Genomic DNA, 22,013 nt, shown 5'->3' with positions numbered 1-22,013 from the left:
AGCAACATCAAAGAGAATCTATGAGAGACTGAGCTCATACTCCACATATCTTGAGATAGGAGTGAGATTGATGATTACCATGTGCAAAATGCACTGCCTAAATTCTTAAAATCAACTCAGAACTATCTAAATTTCAGGAAATCACCGAAGACCACCTTGTTCAAGGCTTACTTTCCTGACTCAACCTAATTTACCTTTTCTACTGTTACAGCAAAATCCATAGACCTTATCATTTTTTATTCACTCTTATTGTCTGTGTTGTTCTTTACGATACTTAATCGCTGACTATTTTACTATTACATTGTTTAATTGTATTATAATGAACTGTAGTTTTCCCTTTGATCTTGTGTAAGCCACATTGAGCCTACTATTAGTGGGAAAATGTGGGGTATAAATGAGTGTTAAATAAATAAAGGTAGAGTCTTATAGGAGCCAACTTTTCAAAATGATTGGGGGTGCTGAATGAACACAACCCAATATTCTCCCGCCACCTGCCACCACCAAAAAAGAAATAGTCTTCCACTACATTCACCCTTCTTTTGTTTTGTTTTTTAATGTATTTTATTTCAACAGTCAGATAAAACAATAACAGCGGAGCAATACCAAATCGAAAATGAATGGTGTGCATAATGAGTTTACTGTCTTAAGTAGTTGCAGGGTACAAGTGTAAAAACTTGTGCCACAGCATTTCTTACCATCAGCTGTGTGAGATAGTGGAACTGCTGTGTTGATAGGTCCTCAGTTCAAAACAGGCCATTTCCCTCGTATTGACAAACCATAGCTGTAGATAGTGGTGGTGAATCTTCTGCCACCCAATAGGGCAGAATCAATTTCTTGATGAGCAAAAGAGCATTATAAAGGAAGTGGCACTTTGAGGCCAAGATGCCCTGCTCTACCAAGTGTTTCTGAATACCCAGAAGAACCGTAGTCCCACTCGGGGAAGCACTGGACAACTCATGCCAACACCGACAGTCTTGCCAAACCTGAAACAATATGTTATCAGAATCTCAGAACCTAACAAACAGATCTCTATTCAGACACTTGGCCTTGCAGTCACACATGCAGAACAGAGATAGCCTCTCTTCAAATTCTTCAAAAATTAACCTGAAATCCTAAGAAGCTAGACTCTGCATGCAACACAATACCAGAAAAACAGAAAGAAACACATTGCTATACACTGCAAAATAAGAGCAGATGTAAATTCTCAAATTGGACATATTCCAAACACTGAAATGAAAATAAAATGATTTTTCTACTTTAGTTGTCTGGTGACTTTGTTTTTCTGATCATGTAGGTCACAGTCTCTGATTCTGCTGCTTATCTGTTCTCTTAACTCCGTTTCCAGGGCTTCCTTTCGTCTTCATTTCTTGCCCTACATCCATAGGTTAAAGCTGGGTCCTCCGCGGACTTGACTGGAGAAGGTATAGAGCAGGGGCATAGCTATGTTGGGCCACGGGGGCATGGGCCCCCATAGATTTGGCCCTGGTCCCCCACCGCCAACCCCTTCAACTCTCCCTCCCGCCGCCAACCCTTCCCCGCTGTCAGGTACCTTTGCTGGTGGGGGTCCCCAACCCCTGCCAGCCGAAGTCCTCTTCTCCGGGGCGACCGCGTTGCTGATCTGCAAGGGCAGGCTTCTGTTTCTGTGAGTCTGAAGGCGGGGGAGTGTTAGTGGCAGTGGGAAGAGGGGGTCAAAAGGGTTGGCGCCGGGGGGGGGGGGGGGTCAAAGGTGGTGGTGGTGGTGGGGGCAGTCGGTGGCACCGGGGGGGGGGGGGCTAAAATGTGTCCTTTCACCTGAGGGTCTGGACCCCCCCCCCCCCCGCCGAAGTCTGGCTACGCCCCTGGTATAGAGTGGATCCAGCTTTTGCGTATTTTCTCCATCCATGTGTAGTTTTTCTCCTCTTTTCCCTTTCCCTCATCTCTGTCAGTATGCATCTCCTTCCTCTTACTTCCCTCCCCTCCCCTCCATCCATGTCCAGCATTTCTCCTGTGCTCCCCTTTATCCATCCATGTTCAGCAACTCTCCTCTCTACCTTCTCCTCCATCCATATCCAGCAATTCCTCTCTCTCCCCTGCCCTCCCCTCCATGTCCAGCGATTTCTCTTCTCTTCCCTCCCCTCTCCTCCATGTCCAGCAATTCTTCTCTGCCCTCCCCTCCCATCCATGTCCAGCGATTTCTCCTCTCTCCCCTGCTCTCCCCTCCTATCCATGTCTAGCGATTTTCCTCTGCCAACCTGCCTGCCTCTTCTCCCACAACAGCCCTCCTTTCCTTCCTGCCGCCCTGAGTTTAAAACTTTTACCTCAAGTTGCGGTGGTGGCAGTGAAAGCAGCAGGCACTTTCAAGGGAATCTTAATTAAAACTTTGCTCCCATCCATAACACTTGCTGACGACAGCAAGAAATCTTTTCTTCTACTTTGTGTTCATGTAGAAACATCTGGAAATATTAAAATGCTGACCCATCCTCCCCCCAGGAAAGAAACCAGATGGATACATGCAGCAAACCTAAGTAGCACTCTTATTTGCAAACAAAGGATTGATGTGTGGCAAGGAAAGAAACCCCAGGAGATCTAAAATATAAATGCAATAAAACATCTTTATGTTGAAATTAAAACAAAATAAACTAGTAAGTTTGCTCTGGCCACATTCTTGTTGGAACTCTCTAAGATACCCGTCAAGTTTAACTATCCAAAGATTCATCTGTCACAGAGTGCTCACTTGACCCTCAGGCTACCTCAGAGCAGAAGCAGGCATACAACATTTCAGGCAACAGAAGCAGTCCTGTCTCTGGATAGTTATATACTGATTCAAAAATCTATAAAATTGATCTCTGGGAGTACAAGTCAGCAATTGAGGAAAATTACGAATCTGTACCTTTAAATGTCTGATATGGTTTTCAAAGTTTTAATCTCACCATGCATAAGCAATTTGACTTGAGACTATCTTGAGCAACCCATAAAGTTCAGACAAATTTTTCACAGAGGACTGAACAAATCTGAAGCATACCTTGTACAGAGACTCCAATGCAGTCCAAATAGACTTCAGGATTACTTCTGCAGGCCTGAAAAGTGAGAGCTAAGACAAAACCCCAGGTAGCAATTCCATCACTGAGGAAGCACCAATCTCCAAAACAGGCTTGGTTTCAGTCATGCAGCTTCTAAGAGTTCCGGCCGCCAGAGGAATCAGCCCTGTTTAGCAAACTCCTTTCCTGTATCCAGGGATGGGGTCATTTCCATTGGGTATAACGCCCCCAATCAGTTAAAAAATTTGGCTCCTTTGCCAGCCGCTACCTCATGATTCTCCACAGTCCCCCTCTGCATGTAGTGTCTGATTCCTGGCCTGAGGAAGATCTCCCGTGCACACAGTTTCACCTGCTCTGAGGCAGAAAGCAAATAGCCAGCCAGTCTGTTTGTCCAGATACATGTGTATTTTGCAGCTCTGTCCCTGCTCTGTCCTTAGTAATGTCTGTATATATATGGTACAAAGCAGTGGCATAGCCACTTGGGGGCCTGGGCTCCCCAAATTAGATTTGGGCCCCCTATGGTCTGCTGGTTTGTCTGGCAGGGGTCCCTAAGCCCTGCCCACAAAAGCCTTCCTCCAGTGCTCCCCTTTTGCTGCTGTGCTGTCTGCCCTGCTTCCCCCAGTGGTATGCGTGCCCCCCCCCCCCCACACTTTGGATTCAGCCCCCCCCCCCAAATTGAGGTCTGGCTTCTGCAGTCCTTTCTTGCAGATGGTTCTTCAGAGGATCTTGCAGATGGTTCTTCAGAGGATGATTCAAGAGCTATCTTGTTTTCCAGATTAAATGTTTTTGCACAGTTCTTGGCATCTCACTGTTCGACTATTGTTACAGTGAAACAATTCAAGAAATTTGCAACAAACAATCTACAGTGGAAGAAAAGATAAGACAATCATGCCTCCATTGGTTTAGTCATGTTTGCAGAATGGAATTATTGCAACTACCATGACAGTTACTCCAACAGTGTTGACCATATGGCTGAAAGGTTGTAAAAAGTGCTTCAAGAAAGACCTGACACGGGCAAATCTAGGCTGAAGCAAAACAGCTCCACATCTGTATGGCTGATTTCACTGCAACTGCTCAGGACTGACTGCATTGTTACAGAGTGTCCTAGCCATGGCCACCACAGCACCTGTGGGTCTGCTTTACCAACTAAGGGACTACCCTACTGGTTATAGGGCATTGATTTGACTTGACTTAACTTATTTTGTTTAAGCTCAGATTCTTGGCAGTCTGAATCTTGAGGCAGGAAAACGACTTCTCGCTTGTGGTGGAACTGTGGTTTGTACTCAGCAAGAGACATAAGTGGAAGCCCCCTATGAATTACTCCTTCTTAGTCTTGAGAAACACAAGAGGAAAAATAATTGAGAAGGTCAACCAAACTGATTTTCCCTGGGTGCAAACCTGCACTTGTGTGCCATGGGTTGGCCAGGAGCACCTTTCCTGCTTCTTCTCTGCTTCCTAGGTAAGTAAAAGCTCGTTAGATGTTACAAGGGGCGCCGCCATCTCTGCTCTTACTGATTGCTCTGAGATCGGAGTCTGTTTTTTGTCTGTTTCTTTGAAACCAGATATAAGATCTCTACATTCAGACTTATACAAAGTCTGAATGGCATGAATCTTTCTCTCCTGCCACAAGTTTCCTGGGCTATTTCTATGGGTCTGGATGGTAGCTGTTCTGGAGACAGAAGTTGTTACAGTTCGTTTTGGTCTGGGGATCAGTACAGCAGGGCTCCTATGGTGGCAATTTCTGGAAGATGGCAAATAGCAGCAGTAAAAGCAAAACAATAGGATCTGACACAAATTCAAAGACCCATTTGCTCACTCTTTTATCGGCAGGGAGGGTGGTCAGTTTTGTAAAGCATTTTGCATGTGTTCAGCATATTTTACATGAGGAAAAGCTGTTAAAACTTCAGAGCCCAATACACGCATATAAATATGAATGCCAACAAGATGGTATGTGTTTCAGAAATGTAGCTAGGACAGAACAAGGGTGGCTTGGTGCTTATTGTATTTTGTAATTTTACGTACGCCTTCTTGGGTTTTCCCAAGGAGAGGGTATATGAAGTTTTTAAATAAATAACTAAGGTATCATTTTACTAAGGTGTGCTAACAATTAGCACACACTAAATCAGTGTGTCCCAAGTCCAGTCCTGGAGTAGCCCTTTCCAGTCAGGTTTTCAGGATATCCACAATAAATATGCATGGACTTGATTTGCATACACTGCCTCCATTATATGCAAATCTCTTTCATGCATATTCATTGTGGATATCCTGAAAACCTGACTGGCAAAGGGTACTCCAGGACTGGACTTGGGAAACCCTGCACTAAATGATGACGCCCATAAGAATATAATATTTTTTATTTTATTTTATTTATGTTAATTTATATACCGTGTCTTATTGCAGCTGCAAAACAGAACGGTTTACATATGTATAAAAACAATTAGTGTATACAAATAAACAAACATAGGAATTCCATTCATGACAAGAAAGCACAGCAACCAGAATAAACTACATAATAAAATCAGTACAAATTAAAAATCTAATATACAGTTAAGCTACCCCTTTTTTCTTTTTCTTTTTGACCTTATCTCATTATGCTAAGTTCTGTTCTACGTAGCTTATAAAGAAAAAGGTTTTCAAAAGTTTTCGGTAATGGAGATAAGATTTCTCTAATCTGATCTCCTTTGGAAGGCCATTCCAAAGGGAGGGTGACAAATAGAAAAAAGCCGATCTCCGTGTAGATTCCCATCTAGCCTTAGCAAGAGGGGGAATAACTAACCTGTTATCTGTTAGGGATCTAAGAGTTCGCATAGCAGTGTAGGGAATTGTTAAATTCGACAAGTAGCTGGGATTTAATGTGTAAAAGGCTTTGTGGGTCAGAACAAGAGCCTTAAACTTTACTCTTGCTTGGACCGGGAGCCAGTGCAGACGATGCAGTAAAGGTGTTACTCTGTCATCCCTCCAGGCCCTGCAGATCATACGTGCTGCTGTATTTTGAATTCTTTGTAATCGCTTTAAGTTTGCTTGAGTAATCCCAGCATATACAATGTTACAGTAGTCTAAACGTGAAGTAATATATGCAGATGTCAGTGTTTTGAGAGAGTCCTTACTTACTGAATTTCTAACTGACCGAAGCCGCCTCAAATGAAAAAAAGATTTTTTCACTACATCGGATACTTGTTCCTCAAAGGTCAATGCGGAATCAATAATGACCCCGAGATATCTAAAGGACTTAACTGTTGGGATATTCTGACCAAATAGCATAGGTACCACAGGGGGATATGTGCCTTGCCCTACTATCCAAGATGTTATAGTCTTATCCGGGTTCAGTACCAGCTGATGTGCTGTCAACCAATCTGCTACTTTATCCAAGCATATTTGAATGGGTGTAAGATCTATGTTCGATGGTCTAACATAATGGATAAGCAGAAAATCATCTGCATATGAGTAAAAACTAATACCCATTGTTTGAATGAGGAGCGCCAGGGGACTGATGTATAGGTTGAACAGTAGTGGAGATAAAACCGAGCCCTGAGGAACTCCACATGATAAGTTGTATGATGTAGAACAAGATTGCTGCTGAACTACTTTAAATGAACGATCCGTAAGAAAAGATATAAACCATTTCATAGTTGTCCCTGAAATACCAATCTCACTCAGTCTGTCAAGAAGTAGGTTATGATTAATTAAGTCAAAGGCCGCAGACAAATCTAATGAAACAACCAGGGCAATATAGCCGAGTTCTAATTTAGCGTGGATTTCACTTAACAATGAGGTCAGAATAGTCTCTGTACTGTGACCCTTCCTAAAACTCGATTGTCTGGGATGTAACAAATTTTTTGAATCTACATAAGTTTGCAACTGTCTAAACACTATTGTCTCTATAACTTTGGATAGAAAAGGAAGATTAGAGACTGGTCTATAGTTAGCAGATAATAAGGGGTCCAATGAAGATGTCTTTAGACTAGGTTTTACTAGCGCTTCTTTCAAAATAGTGGGGACTATCCCATCAGAAAGGCTCAACATGACAATTGAGTACATAAACTGTTGGACTTCTAGCGTATGTTTTTTCAACCATGCAGAAGGTATAGGATCCAACGAACTATAAGTGGGCGATAAACTTGCAACCAAGGTATATAATGATTCGGCAGACGGAATTTCAAAATCCTTCCAAGGTACAGATAATTGTGAACTTGGGGAATTGTCAGTATGACTTAGCCCTGGTACCCTTGGGAAAAGAGCTCTTAATTTCTCAATTTTAGAGCTAAAGAACTTTGCTAGAGTTTCAGAGTCAATAGCAGGCAATTCTCTCTTTTTGTTAGTTATTGTTGTCAAGCGTTTCATAATGTGAAACAGTTTTTTCTGCGAACTGGCTGCTTCTTTTATCTCTTTTGAGAAGTATGCAGTTTTAGCATCCTTTAATTGTGATAAATAATATTTTTTTACACTGTTTGCACTTTTCTTTTAATTCTGCGGTCTTATGCTTACGCCATTGGCGTTCAGCTCTACGTACCTGTTGTTTACATAATTTTAATCCTGGATGGTACCAAGGCTTCTTATCATTTCGTGCATGATAATCATTAGTGTACGCTAAATCGATTAGCACACCTTAGTAAAAGTACCCCTAAATAAATAAATTGCAGAGTACAAACCAATAAAATACAAAGGTATACACAACTGAAGGGCTTATTTCCAAAACCCACTAAGTCCACTTTCAGTAAAAAATGAGCTATAGTTTTGTATGGACAAAGGATATGGTTATCTACCAGTGTTATTAATTGTTCAGATGAAAAGTGTGTTTATCATACACCTTCAGCCAAGTTAAAATGAGAATTGTTTCCAAAATCAGTTACCGTATTTTTCGGACCATAAGACGCACCGGACCATAAGACGCACCTAGGTTTTAGAGGAGGGAAATAGGAAAAAAAAATTTTCCTTTTTCCCTCCTCTAAAACCTAGGTGCTCCGGTGCGTCTTGTCCGAGTTCAGGATCGCCCTCCCCTACTTACAGTACGTGACGCGATGTTCCCTGGTGGTCTAGTGACGTCGGGGCAGGAAAGAGCCCCCTCTCTCCTGCCCAGCGCGCTGCTCTCCGTCCTCCTGACTGGTTCCTGACGGTCTCGGCGGCCATTTTGAATCTCGCCGAGACCGTCAGGAACCAGTCAGGAGGACGGAGAGCAGTGCGCTGGGCAGGAAAGAGGGGGCTCTTTCCTGCCCCGACGTCACTAGACCACCAGGGAACATCACGTCACGTAAGTAGGGGAGGGCGATCCCGAACTCGCTACCTTCGGACTATAAGACGCACCCCCCATTTTCCTCCCAAATTTTGGGGGAAAAAAGTGCATCTTATAGTCCGAAAAATACGGTAAGTCCAGGTGGATGTTAATTCCAAAGCCAGTTAATTCTTGTACATTCTATGGTCATAACATACCAGGTAGCATGGCATCCAGCAGCCAATAATGTGGTATGCCAGTTTCGTCACACGTAGTGACATTTGGATAAACAGACAACAGAAAAATGTTTTGCTGTTTTAATCTTAGCTCAATATTTTTAATATGTTGCACGTAACACATATTTAATGGTGTTCATTTTCAATACTAGATCTAGACTTACAAAGTTATGTGGAGGGGCATTTTTGATATGACGTCTAAATCCAACTTTGGATGTTTTGCAGAAAATCCAGTAGCAAACATGGCCATTTTCGAACCTAAGGAACGTCTGCCTGGTGGGTGTCGAAATACTTCATTATCTTGTTTTCAAAAGTCTTAAGTTCCTGGATTGTCTTATAGTTTCCTTTTAGTATTCTCACCATAAAACCACCGATGCAGTATTCTGGTTTTGTAAAATGCTGTCCCACAGAGATGACATCCTGGTTAGCATTATGATCATAGTGCTCATATCGGTATTAGACAATCCTTCCTTCTCTCGTTAAAGGCTGAGGAGGTGAACTGTAGCACAGCATCATCATCACCACTTTGTACAACATCTGAGCAAAGATTCAGGTGTTTCACCGTCATTCACACCAACATTGGAAGGGGATTTGGGATTGATTCCTCTCCCGACTAGCATACATTGCAAGGATTGTGATGTATTACAGGCTGCAGAGGGAAGCTTTTGATCACTCTTTGGGTTTTTTTTAACCTATCCCCCTCCCCCACTGCATCATGATATTTGTGAGCTGACTGGAGATGGAAGAAACAGGACTACATATCTGTCTTGGGATAGAAGTTCAAAAAGCCCAAACTGGCCAAAAGCCTCTCCCTAGGGCTCTAGTTTAAACGTTATGGACTGAACTCCATTGCAAGCAGGGAGACATAGTTCTTATTACCCCTAAGAAAACCTGAACTATGTCTCCTTACATACAGTAGGGGTAAAACCAGGACTGGATTAACCTGATCTTCCACTACTAATGTTCTTATTGTACACGGCAGTATACATAAGAGACAGTCCCATTTCCCTGGGGCTTACCATTTAGTGCAGTCATACAGACAAGACCCTGGGGAAATGGAGGTGGCTGGTAATCTTAACCAGTACTCTGGAAGAAAGCGGAAATCTTGGCTGACTCATTTGTTCCTTATGATCTGGAGCTGGGGGCCAACTTGTGACCCTGGCTGGATCAGAGCCAGTGCATTTGCAGAAACACTTTTGGTAGGGCGGTCTCGGTCATAAAATATATAGGGACAGGCTCATGAACCTGAACATGTATACTCTCGAAGAGAGGCAGGAGAGAGGGGATATGATAGAGACGTTTAAATACCTCAGAGACGTTAACGTACATGATGTGAGCCTTTTTCAAATGAAGGAAACCTCTGGAATGAGAGGACATAGGATGAAGTTAAGAGGAAATAGGCTTAGGACAAATCTGAGGAAATACTCTTTCACGGAAAGGGTGGTGGATGCTTAGAATGGCCTCCCAGTGGAGGTCGTGGAGACGAAGACTGTGTCAGAGTTTAAGAAGGCAAGGGACAGACGTGGGATCTCTTAGGAAAAAGAGGAGTTAATGGTTACTGAGGATGGGCAAACTGGATGGGCCATATGGCCCTTATCTGCCTCACGTTTCTATGTTTCTATGTCTGCACACTTTGATGTCTTTTCAGATTGAGTACACTGGAGTATCCTCTCCTCTTCGCCATCTTTTGGCTGAAAATATCCACGTGCAGGGCCTGGGCTGAGAGCTGAGGACAGTCCCTTCTTGGCCTTTGAGTTGGGACTAGGATCCTGTTCCATGTGTGTCTGTGTGTAGGGAGGGGTAACCTCCACCTCTCAACCCTATCGGAAGCACCATGATGTAGTAATCACTGCCAAACCAAATAATCGTTCATGTTCATCCTTTCTCCCTCTGTAGAGGTTATAAATGTGTATTTAAGTTGTGTTTCTTTCTCTTTTTCTTGTGTTTGTTCAGTTTTGGTGGAAGTCTCCAGCACTCTGAAAGTGATCCAGAACCCTCCTTTGATCCAGGCTCCTCTAGGCAACTCAGTTCAAATGACTTGTGAAATAGATTTCCACCAAGAAGCAGAAAAAGTCAAGCTGGAGTGGATCCAGGAAGGGAATTTGAGTCTATACTGCAAAGTCTCAGTTTACCTCCAGAAGAGCCCTAACTGTTGTCAGAATGGCTCGACCAATGGGAATCGGGTCTATTGTGTCTGGAATAGCACCAGATTCCTGCTGAAAATTGATAACGTCAGCAAGGAGGATTCTGGGTTGTTCTTCTGTAATGTTCTCAGAGAGATACCACCACCATATATACAACAGCGAGGGAACGGGACCATACTGGAAGTGCAAGGTAAGTAGGGGGTTCATTCACTCTACTGTCTAGGTGGCAAGCCTAACCAGTCTTGTTTTCAGGATATCCATCATGAATATACATGAGGTAGATCTACATACATTGGAAATTTGACATATACCAAATTGTATCATTCAAATTCTTGAAAATTAGGTCAGTTAGATATTCCTTTAAGATAAGGATAGAAAGCAGTACTGTAAGAGGACCATTAGAGGTGTTTTATGAGGAGGGGATGATAGGGACCAGACCGGAAGAGGTTTCTAAGAAGGTAGCCTAGATAAGAAACTGCTTGAGTGATTGGCAACAGAGGATGCTGGTCATAGGTGCCTGGTGGTGACTCAACTGTCAGGGTGGAAACTGGGAAAGGGACTTGAAAGCCTACCAGTAGGCTATGCCTCCTTCAGTTTGAGGCAATTATGGGGACCCTCTGTGGCATGGGGGCCCAGGGCAGGTGCCCTGTTTGCTACTCCCTAAAGCTGGCCCTGTCAACTGTTTGGAGAAGCTGAAGTGGAGGAATAGTGACGATGAAGTGAGCAAGCAGCCTGAGGCTGCACAGAATTTCTCTCATCCACCATCCCTTCCCTCCTCTCCCCAGGAGTCTCATACTCACAATCTCCTGCCTTTTTTCTGTACCCAAGGGCATAGGCCTACTGCTTAAGTTGGTGGTGCACCAGAAAATTTGTTGCTGCTGTGAGATCGGGGAATAAATTAAGCACATGCTAATTATTTAAATAAAAAGGGATAATGCACTTCTACGGTCACATTCTCCCATATGCATTAACTTTCTCATCCTATATAATAAAATGCACCTCCAACATTCTGAAGCCGAGAAAATGAAGCCTTCAAGCCTTGAAGCATTCCTGCAACATTCCGGAACTACGTGTCATCAATTGAGGAGATGGAGCCCTACAGAGCGCACAAATGCTTCAAGGCTTGAAGGCTTCACTTTCTCACACACACACACTCACTCTCTGTCTCTCACATACACTCTCTCTCTCTCACACACACACACACACACACACACACACTCTGTCTCTCACACACTCTCTCTCTGACACAAGCACACACACACACACTCTGTCTGTCTGTCTCTCACTCATTCTCTCTTACATACACAATCCATCTCTCACCCACACAGTCTCTCTCAAACATACACACTCCGAGGAAAGGGGGGCATGGAACACGCTGGGGAGGAGAGGGAGGGGCCAAGAACTCAGAGGGGAGGAGAGAGAGGGAGGGAGGAGAGGAGAGGGAGGTAGGGAGAGAGGAGGAGAGGGAGGGAGGGGGCCTGCACCTCGGACAGAAGGGGGGCCTGGAACTCAGAGTGGAGGAGAGGGAGGGAAGGAAGGAGGGGGTCATGGAACTCGGAGCCCCCCACACACACACTCACTCTCTGTCTCTCACATACACTGTCTCTCACACACTCTCTCTCTCACACACACACTCTCTCTCTCTCTCTCTCTCTCTCTCTCACACATACACTGTCTCTCACACACTCTCTCTCTCTCACACACAAACACACACACACACACACTCTGTCTCTCTCTCACTCGTTCTCTCTCTCACTCACACACACACTCCATCTCTCACACACACTTTCTCTCTCACACACACACTCTCTCTCTCAAACATACACACTCCGAGGAAATCCTTGCTAGCGCCCGTTTCATTTGTGTCAGAAACGGGCCTGTTTTACTAGTAGCTATATAACTGAGAGAAATTAATGCTACTAGGACAGGACAGTGTTGTGGAAAAGGCTAGCGTGCCAACCCTACATCACAGGGTCACTGTATTAACCTCTTTGGCAACCATTTCAACAAAAAAAAAGGCCATCTAGATGCCGCCTGCTTTCTAGGGGTGTGCATTTGTGAGCACACAGTCACTTAGTTCGGAGGCCTAAAATTTTAAGTGTACACAAATTGCTTGTATGCTCAAAAAAGTTCATGCAAACGATGAACATCTAAAAGATGAATAGATAAAGCAAACCAAAAAACTGGGGGAAATTAATTGTAAAAAAAGATAAACCACATTTTATGACCATGCAGATTGACTCCAATTACTTAGCTCTTTTCATGATACAACGACAACCCACACAGACCCCTAACAGCTCTTCACACAGAGACTTATTATATCAGAGTACTTATCACCATTGTAAGGCTCTACACATATTCAGTAGCACTATAAAAATGATAGTTAAAATTGTCTCTCTCTCTCTCTCTCTCTCTCTGTTAAGCATATTAGATTGTAAAGTATTTTTCTTTATTTAGAAATTCTTACTTGCTGCCTATGTACCATCTAGGCTTTTGTAGGGCATCTCCATTGTTAAACATTTCTCCCTTTCCTTCTTCCTCATAATCTGCCCAAAATGCCCAGTATCCTCCCTCCCCCCAACTGAAGTTTAATATTCAATTGTCCCAAGTTCCATTACCAGTAGTAGTTCTCTGGTCAGCTAAGCACTCCCCTGTCTCAGTACAGATGGCTACGACAGCAGCAGTATTGGCATCCAGCTCCAGAGGTACCTTCATAAGGTCATGTTTGGCAGCTAGTTGGCACCCAGAAGTAGCAACGAACAAGCCCTAGGCACATACCTGGGAACTTTTCAGTTATGGTCACTCTGAGATCTAGTGTGGAAGGGTGGCCTACATATTTTCCCAGGAACACTTTATTTTAAGGCTGCCAACTGTATTCTGATTTGCAGGACAAGGTTGATCCAGTCCTAGGTTTACCCCTGTGCATGGTGGAACTTGTAGTCTTGCTTTTCTTAGGGAATGTAATGGACAAGTCCCTGCATGCAGTGTGAATCCGGAGCCAATTGGCAGCCTTACTGTATCTCCCCCCACGCCCATGACCAGTACTTGGAGATTATCTAGGCAGTGGCGTAGCAAGGGCGGGGTGGTGGGGGCGGTCTACCCCGGGTGTCAGCGGGTGGGGGGTGCTAGTCAGTCGAGTCTCCTGCCACCATCCTGCCTGTTTAAAAAAAAATCCATCTGCGACCCAGGCAGCGCTTTGCGTCTGCCCTGTGCATGCTGTAAAAGCTGAAAATCGCCTCGCTGGCGTCCTCGCTATGTCCTGCCCTCGAGGAAATAGGAAGTTACCTCAGAAGAGGGCGGGACATAGCGAGGACGCCAGCGAGGTGATTTTCAGCTTTTACAGCATGCACAGGGCAGACGCGAAGCGCTGCCTGCGTCCCAGATGCATTTTTTTTAAACAGGCAGGGTGGTGGCAGGAGAAGAGGGCTCTGTCAGCTTTCGACGGAGGGGAGACGACGGGACCGGATCGGGGGGGGGGGCTCAGATGGGAGAGGGGGAGCTCAGAAAGGAAAAGGGGCTTGGGGAGGGGTGGGGGTGCTCAGAGGGGGCTCATATGGGAGAGGGGGAGCCCAGAGGGGAGAAGGGGAGTTCAGAGGGGAGAAGGGGATTTGGGAGGGGTGGGGGTGCTCAGAGGGGGCTCAGATGGGAGAGGGGGAGCTCAGAGGGGAGAAGGGGAGCTCAGACGGGAGAAGGGGATTGTAAGCTCTTTGAGCAGGGACTGTCTTTCTTCTATGTTTGTGCAGTGCTCCGTACGCCTGTAGCGCTATAGAAATGCTAAATAGTAGTAGTAGTAGTAGTAGGGGAGGGTGGGGGTGCTCAGAGGGGGCTCAGATGGGAGAGGGGGAGCTCAGAGGGGAGAAGGGGAGCTCAGATGGGAGAGGGGGAGCTCAGAGGGGAGAAGGGGATTGGGGAGGGGTGGGGGAGCTCAGACTCTGAGCCTGCCTGCTTGGGCCCCCGCAGATTTCGCCCTGGACCCCCCTACCGCTGCCAACCCTCCCCCTCCGTTGCTGTCGCCTACCTTCGCTGGCGGGGGACCCCAACCCCCGCCAGCCGAGGTCCGCGTCCTCCTGCCGCTGCCGGCTGCCTTTAAAAGAATTCCGTCAGCTGGCGGGGGACCCCCAACCCCCGCCAGCCAAGCCGAGGTCCTTTCATTTCTTCCACTAAAGCTGGCGCCGAAAGTTTCTTCTGAGTCTGACGTCGCTGCACGTTGTACGTGCAGGACGTCAGACTCAGAAACAGAATGCTTCATTCTGTTTCTGAGTCTGACGTCCTGCACGTACAACGTGCAGCGATGTCAGACTCAGAAGAAACTTTCGGCGCCAGCTTTAGTGGAAGAAATGAAAGGACCTCGGCTTGGCTGGCGGGGGTTGAGGGTCCCCCGCCAGCTGACGGAATTCTTTTACAGGCAGCCGGCAGGAGGACGCGGACCTCGGCTGGCGGGGGTTGGGGTCCCCCGCCAGCGAAGGTAGGCAACAGCAACGGCGGGGGGAGATTGGCAATGGCAGCGGCTGGGGGGAGGGGGATCGGCAATGGCGGTGGCGGTGGGGCTATAATGTGCCCCCTCACTCTGGCCCTGGCCCCCCCTACCGCCGCAGTTCAGATACGCCCCTGGCTCAGAGGGATGCTCAGAGGGGAGAAGGGGATTGAGGAGGGGTGGGGGAGCTCAGAGGGGAGAAGGGCATTGGGGAGGGGTGGGGGTGCTCAGAGGGGAGAAGGGTCTGAAGCTGGAACTGGGGTCTGACAAGGGGGCAGGAGGGAAAATGGGTCCATGCCTGGAGCAGGTGGGATAATGGGTCTGGGGCTGAAAAGGGGGGATGCAAGACATGTGGTGGATGAAGGGGGCTGGAACTGGGGGCTGAAAAGGAGGGTAGTTGGGATAAGGGGGCTAGTACTGGAAATGGGGGCTGAAAAGGGGCAAGGGCTGAAACTGTGGGGACTGGGGGCTTTAAAGGGGACAGGGAGAACTGGCTGGGGCTGAAGCTCGGGACTGGTGAGAGAAAAGGGCTGGGGTTGAAACTAGGGGCTGAAAAGGGGACAGGGAGAAGTGGCTGGGGGCTGAAGCTCGGGTCTGATGGGAGAAAAGGGCTGGGGACTGGTGGCATAGCGGGGCTGAAAAGGGGGGCAGGTGGGAGATGTGGGCTGGGGCTGGAACTAGGGACAGGTGGAATAAGGGGGCTGGAACTGGGGGCTGAAAAGAGGGGGCAGAGAGAGAGGGGACAAACCCTGGATGGTTGGGGGAGGGAGGGCAGACCCTGGATGGATGGGAGAGGGAGGGCAGACAGATTGAAGGGGCAGAGAGAAAGGGCAGATGGTGGATGGAAGGGGCAGAGATAGAGGGCAGATGTGGATGGAAGGCAGAGAGAGAGGGCAGATGTGGATGGAAGGGGGGCAAGAGAGATGGCAGACTTGGGCAGATGGTGGATGGAAGGGGCAGAAATAGAGGGCAGATGTGGATGGAAGGAAGAGAGAGGGCAGACAGTGGATGGAAGGGACATTAGAGAGGGCAGACACTGGATGGCAGAGAGAGAGCGAAGACAAATGCTGGATAGAAGGAAGACAGTGAAAAGAAGATGAGGAAAGCAGAAACCAGAGACAACAAACTATAAATAAAATATATATTTTTATTTTTTTGCTTTAGGATATAGTATTCTAGCTGTGTTAATAAATGTTTATAAATAGAACATGTAAATAAGGTAATCTTTTTATTGGACTAATTTTAATACATTTTGACTTAACTTTCAGAGAACAAAACCCCCTTCCTCAGGTCAGGATAGGATACTGTAACAGCACTATACTGTATTGACCTGAGAAAGGAGATTTTGGCCTCTGGAAGCTAAATGTATTAGTCCAATAAAATGGTATTATTTTATTTTCTGTATTTCTTTTATTTCTATTTGTTAATTTGTAAAGTGGTTGGTATTTGTTAGTTTTTTCAAATTTACATCTGCTGTCTTTATATTTTGCACAGTACCAGGGGACATTTTCTGTTTCTGTGGTGTTGCATTGTATACAGAGTCTGGCATCGGGGGTTCAGTTTAATTTTTGTCTAAATAGAAAGTTTATGATTACTTATTCTATAGTGGATTAGGGTGTATCTGTGTTTGTGAAAAAGACATGGCTTTCGGTTGGCATTGACTGTACAGGATCGACGATCTGTACTAATCTGTCTGTTTTCGTTTTACAATAGGTGAATTGATGTTCTAGTGCTCACTGTAGTGTTTAAGATGCTTTCCTTTTCCTTGTGTGACTCGTACAAATTACTGCTTATGATATGGTAGAATTGCTCTATAGGTCCTGAGTGTTTTGTATTCTCGGTATGCCTAGTACTGGATTGGGGGGGGGGGGGGGCGTTAAAAAATGACCGGCCCCGGGTGTCAACTACCCTAGCTACGCCACTGAATCTAGGTCTTTCCAGTGACAGCCCCCATACCCAAGAAACGTCTCCGAGGTCAGCAGGGGGAGAAGTTGCCAATCCTTAACCTCTGCTGCTGTACATAATAAATGTGAAACACTTTGATTGCACCACTGAAAGGTGGTATATCAATCCCATTACCCTTACACTTACTGAGGAAAAGCTGCACCAGTGGGCCCAATGCTCAGAACCAGACACGGGCACTAGGGATGATTAGCACTGAACTAGCACTTGCATTAGCGAGTGCAGAATGTTCAGAGGCTCTAGCGTGGGAGACAATGAGTGCATCAAAGATTAGTGCAAATATCATGAATGTTGTCAAATGAAAGTTAATGAGGTAATTTCATATTCCCTCCCAATGCTCAAAGATAGGGTTACCATATGTCCGGATTTACCCGGACATGTCCTCTTTTTGAGGACATGTCCGGGCAACCGGGTGGGTTTTGCCAATATGCCCGTTTGTCCAAATTTCTTGACAAACGAGCAGGCTGGCGGGCGGGCCATCCTATGCTAGCCTCCCGGCCCTCCCCTTACTTACTACTTTACTGCCCTGGTGGTCTAGTGACCTCTTCTGCCTTCGGGGCAGGAAAGTGCCCCCTCTTTCCTGTCCGGAGCGCTGCCCTGCATTTTGTTGCTGATCTCGGCGCTGATTCAAAATGGCCGCCAAGAGTTGAAGCGACCTCGCGAGACTTCAACTCTCGGCGGCCATTTTGAATCGGCGCCGAGATCAGCAACAGGATGCATGGCAGCGCTCCGGGCAGCAAAGAGGGGGCTCTTTCCTGCCCCGAAGAGGTCACTAGACCACCAGGGCAGTAGAGTAAGGGAAGGGGGGTGGCGGGGAGGGGAGTGGAGGGGGGGTGACAGGGTGTGTGACAGGGGAGGGGAATATGTGACAGGGGGTGGAGCGAGGGTGTGAAAGAGAGCGGAGCGAGGGTGTATAAGGGGGCGGGGCATGTGTCCATTTTTTGGGGGGACCAAATATGGTAACCCTACTCAGAGCAGCGCACAAAAAAAGCTGCCTTACCAATGAAAAAATAATGCCAGGTCAGAGCAGGCATTAGAGTGTTTGAAGAGAGGATTTCTTTCATTAAAATCTGACGTTTTTTAATATAATTTGGAAGCAGAAGGAAGCCCATGTAAGCCCCTAAGCGCTGTAGTGAGAGACGAGTGTGTGCCAGTCAGACCAAACCCAAAAGTGAAAGCATACATTGGTGCCTGTTTCCTGTGTTTAAATATAAATGTTCCAAGTTTTAAAAATTTTGAAATGCTTATATTTAAAGGCGTAGGAAACAGATGCTTCACTTTCGGGTTTGCCAGGTGCACGCGCACAGGAGCTGAGCTTACCGCAAAACTCTTCTATGCATACACCAAGCACATTCATTTTCTTTGAGCATTGGTGAGCTTGGTTTTGTTTTGGCGCTGTTGGCTTACCGTGGGAATTCTGAGCCTGGGCCTGCAGCAGAGCTCACAAATGCCCCTTCCATCCTCTGGTCTTTCTCTCTCCCGTCCAAGCTCAGCTATAGTTGAAATAGATTAATTTTCTCCTACTCTAGACACTGTGCCCCCATCTGTAGGTTGCTCTTCCCTTCTACTGTCTCATCTCCACATAGTACTCTTCAGGCTTCTCTCTGTGCTGTCAACCCTTCCCTATCACTGCTGGAGCTGGACAAAGTGTTTTTCAACTTTGTGGACTGATTATTTAATTCTGCAGTTAGCACGTACAAGAAGCTGAGAGCTTTCTCCAGTTTCCTGCCTGGTCATCATTCTATTGCCTGCCATATTCTCAGCCTAAATTATCAGTACTGAATGATCCACTACAATACCAGATTTGCACTAAAGGACTAGTTAATGTTTCTAGAGAAACCTTCCACTGTAAGTTCTATCTCCTCCCAGCTTTTTTAGTTATTTCTTTATTTCTTGGGATTTATCAACCACCTATTTGAAGAGATTCATCCAAGGCAGTGTACAGCAGGTACAGTTTAACAGAAAACTTACAATTTTGTTAGCAGCATAATAAAAGTAAAATGACCAAATACTGTATAAACATAAGTACAATCAGTGAGGTATACTTGAAGATGGCCAGGGCCAGTCTTAGGCAGAGGCGGCCACATAGGGCCCCGCGCTTAAGGGGGCCCCACGCGGCGCACCTCAACTCTGCCTCACTCGGACGACTGCATCATGATCCCGCTCGACCGCCGCTGCTCCGCTCTCACCACGTTGCGGCACGGTGCCCATCCCCCGCTGAGCCCGCCATCAGCAGCCTTCCGCCTCCCCGGACCCCGACAGTTGCACCGACGGCCCCGACAGACAGTTGCAGCGCCAGCACGACGGCCCCGGCTCCCGACAGAGAGTTGCAGCGACGGCTCACCCCAGCATTTCACTTCCCGTTCAATGTCCCGCCTTCTGATGAGGTATTTCCTGTTTGGCGGGCGGGAGTCAATGAGCGGGAAAGCTGCCTGGAGCCTGGTTGGAGGTGAGCTGGTGTGCGAGCGAGTGCGACTTAAAAATAAATAAAGACAGTCAAGTGGAGCTCGAGCTGGAGCAAGTTTGTGCCACTACCATTCAAAGGCAAGCCAGGTATGACGATAGCTTTTCTTATAAGGAAGAAGGAAGGAAGTTTCAAACCCCTTTTGTGCCATTTTAAAGGTAATACTATTGCAGTAGTCTATTATTCTCCCATCAGTGATTAAGTCAAAATTCAGTGTTTTATGAAGGGCAGTGACAGGAAAAGATCAAGAGGTTAGCTAAAGTGGTGCGTGTATGTGAGGGGTGGGGACAGGGGCAAGTGGAGAGGGCTAGTAGTGTCAGACTTTACTGTTAATTTGCCCAAAGTTATTGAAAACCTAAAGAATCCCAAGTGGGCAGACTAAAAATTGCCTCCCTTTGGGCCCTCCCTCACTGTGCCCCGCCCTCGCGGAAACAGGAAGTGACGAGGGCGGGACACAGTGAGGAAAGGCCCAAAGTGAGGCGATCTGCTGCCTTCACATGGAGGTGAGGCACTGCTGATTTGAATGCAGGGGGCCCGGTCACGTTGGCGGACGGAGGGAGGCTATCGACAGAGCCGAGGGCGGCCAGGTGAGACCAGGGACTGCAGCACCGGTGGCCTGGGAGCAGGAGAGGGAGGCGACAGTGGTAGGGATCGTGGGGGCGGGGCCCCGTGGGCGGCCTTGCCCCGAGGCCGGGTCAGTCTCTCAGCGGCCCTGCTGTCCCAGTGTGGCAATACTTATGTACTTATGTAACATTCATATAACATAGATATGATACAATGTCAGGATGATACCAATGTGGAATAAAAGACAAGAAGCAGATTCTACTGAAGAAAATGCAGTCTTTAATAAGGTCATACTAATGCTCCCAGGATTCACAGTCAGATGCCCAACATGGCCAGACTGACCCCGTAAGACACACATTGATCTACATTGGTGGAGTATTTAGGTTTGCCCCAACTGGTTCTTTATGCCCCTGACGCACTTGGCGAAACATGGCCATGTTGGGCATCTGACTGTGAATCCTGGGAGCATTGTTCACACTAATTGGCATTAATTAGAATTTACAAGCAGAAATGTCTAAATGTATTCTGTAACGTGATGCGCATAAATTCTAAGTTGCCTGGTTGAAAAGGGGGCGTTGAATGAGTGTTTCTAAAATCCATGTGTGTTGTTACAGAATACCCCCTGTCCGTGGCTAATTTAGATGTCGGCATTTACACCAAGTTTTACTTGGCGTAACTGACCGTAACTAAATTTAGTCGTGTGGATGGGCACCGCTCAGTGTGCTCTGTATGCTGTACGGAAACTTAGGCATATTCTATATACGTGTTAATTTAGGTGTACTTTATAGAATACGCCCAGGCATATTTCGCTTTGGCGCTGATTCTTTTAGGCATGATGTATAGAATCTAGTCCTAAGTTTGTAGAATAATGACTAATACCCAGATGATCGAAAGCCCCATGCTGTTCCAAACAGTGCTCTAAAAATAGCGCTGGAACAGCGCGGGGCTTTACTGCCCCTATGATCAGAGATAATAGCATGCAAATTGATGTGCGCTATTATCTCTGATCATAAGGTAAAGTGCGGGAGGATTGTGCCTCCCACACTTGTTTGAGAGGTCTGGGCTGTCAAAAGCCCAGACCTGTCAAACACAGGGGCTGGAGGTCCATGGGATCACCAGACCCCAAACAGCATGGCTCTGTGCCTCCAACAACCCAAGTTCAGGGGGGCTGGAGATTCGGTGGGTCTCCAGCCTCCCGTAACTCCCCTACGGGGGTGGGGGGGGGTGGTCGGGGGACTGGAGGTCCGCAGACCTCCAGCCCCTGTGTCGCTGGCTGGGGGCCGAGGTTCTGCTTCTGCGGGGGGGGGGGGGGGGGGGGGGGGAGGTTGTATTGAGGGGCATGAGGGACCTGCTAGCATGCAAATGCATGCTGGACAGGGCTCACCATTCCTCCCCAAAGGTCCGCAAACCCTAACGCCAGCTCCGAGCTGGCGTAGGGTTTGCCGTGGACAGTGTGCCAATGATTGGCTCACTGATCATTGGGGATGAATATGTTTAGTATCAGTGGCGTAGCAAGGGCGGGGCGGTGGGGGCGGTCCGTCCCGGGTGTCAACGGGTGGGGGGGTGCTCTGCTGGTGAGTCCCTACCAGCTCTATCCACCCGGCAGCTGTGTGGTGTGGCGCCTCACGTCTGCGCTGCTGTAAGAGAAGAAAATCGCCTCATCGGCCCTTTGTCCTGCCCTCGAGAAAATAGGACGTTACATCAGAGGACGGGATGGGACACAGTGAGGGAAGGGCCGACGAGGCGATTTTCTTCTTTTACAGCAGCGCAGAGTCGCCGGGTGGGCGGAGCTGGTAGACAGGTCCGGACTGGGTCGGGGGTGCCGTGTCATGCAGGGGGTGGGGGGTGGGCCGTGTTGCCCTGCAGCCGGAGGGGAGGGGTGTGTGCAGCAGTGATCCACCTCGGGTGGCAGTGAACCACAGAACGCCACTGTTTAGTATTCA

General features: G+C 47.1%; 1 protein-coding gene across 1 annotated transcript in view; it reads left to right on the top strand.

The window, feature by feature from the left end:
* The first annotated feature begins 4,430 nt into the window (after positions 1-4,430).
* TMIGD2 (transmembrane and immunoglobulin domain containing 2) overlaps positions 4,431-22,013 on the top strand; it is a 46,456-nt gene continuing 28,873 nt past the window's right edge. The window contains exons 1-2 of the mRNA XM_030219407.1: positions 4,431-4,476; positions 10,416-10,796. Of these exons, the coding sequence (XP_030075267.1) occupies positions 4,431-4,476; positions 10,416-10,796 (427 nt within the window). The remainder of the gene's footprint in view (positions 4,477-10,415; positions 10,797-22,013) is intronic.

The sequence above is a fragment of the Microcaecilia unicolor genome, chromosome 11 (assembly GCF_901765095.1).
Source record: "Microcaecilia unicolor chromosome 11, aMicUni1.1, whole genome shotgun sequence".
Classification (NCBI taxonomy): domain Eukaryota; kingdom Metazoa; phylum Chordata; class Amphibia; order Gymnophiona; family Siphonopidae; genus Microcaecilia; species Microcaecilia unicolor.
Note: the sequence above shows the minus strand (reverse complement) of the source record. Positions and strands in the feature narration are given on the sequence as shown.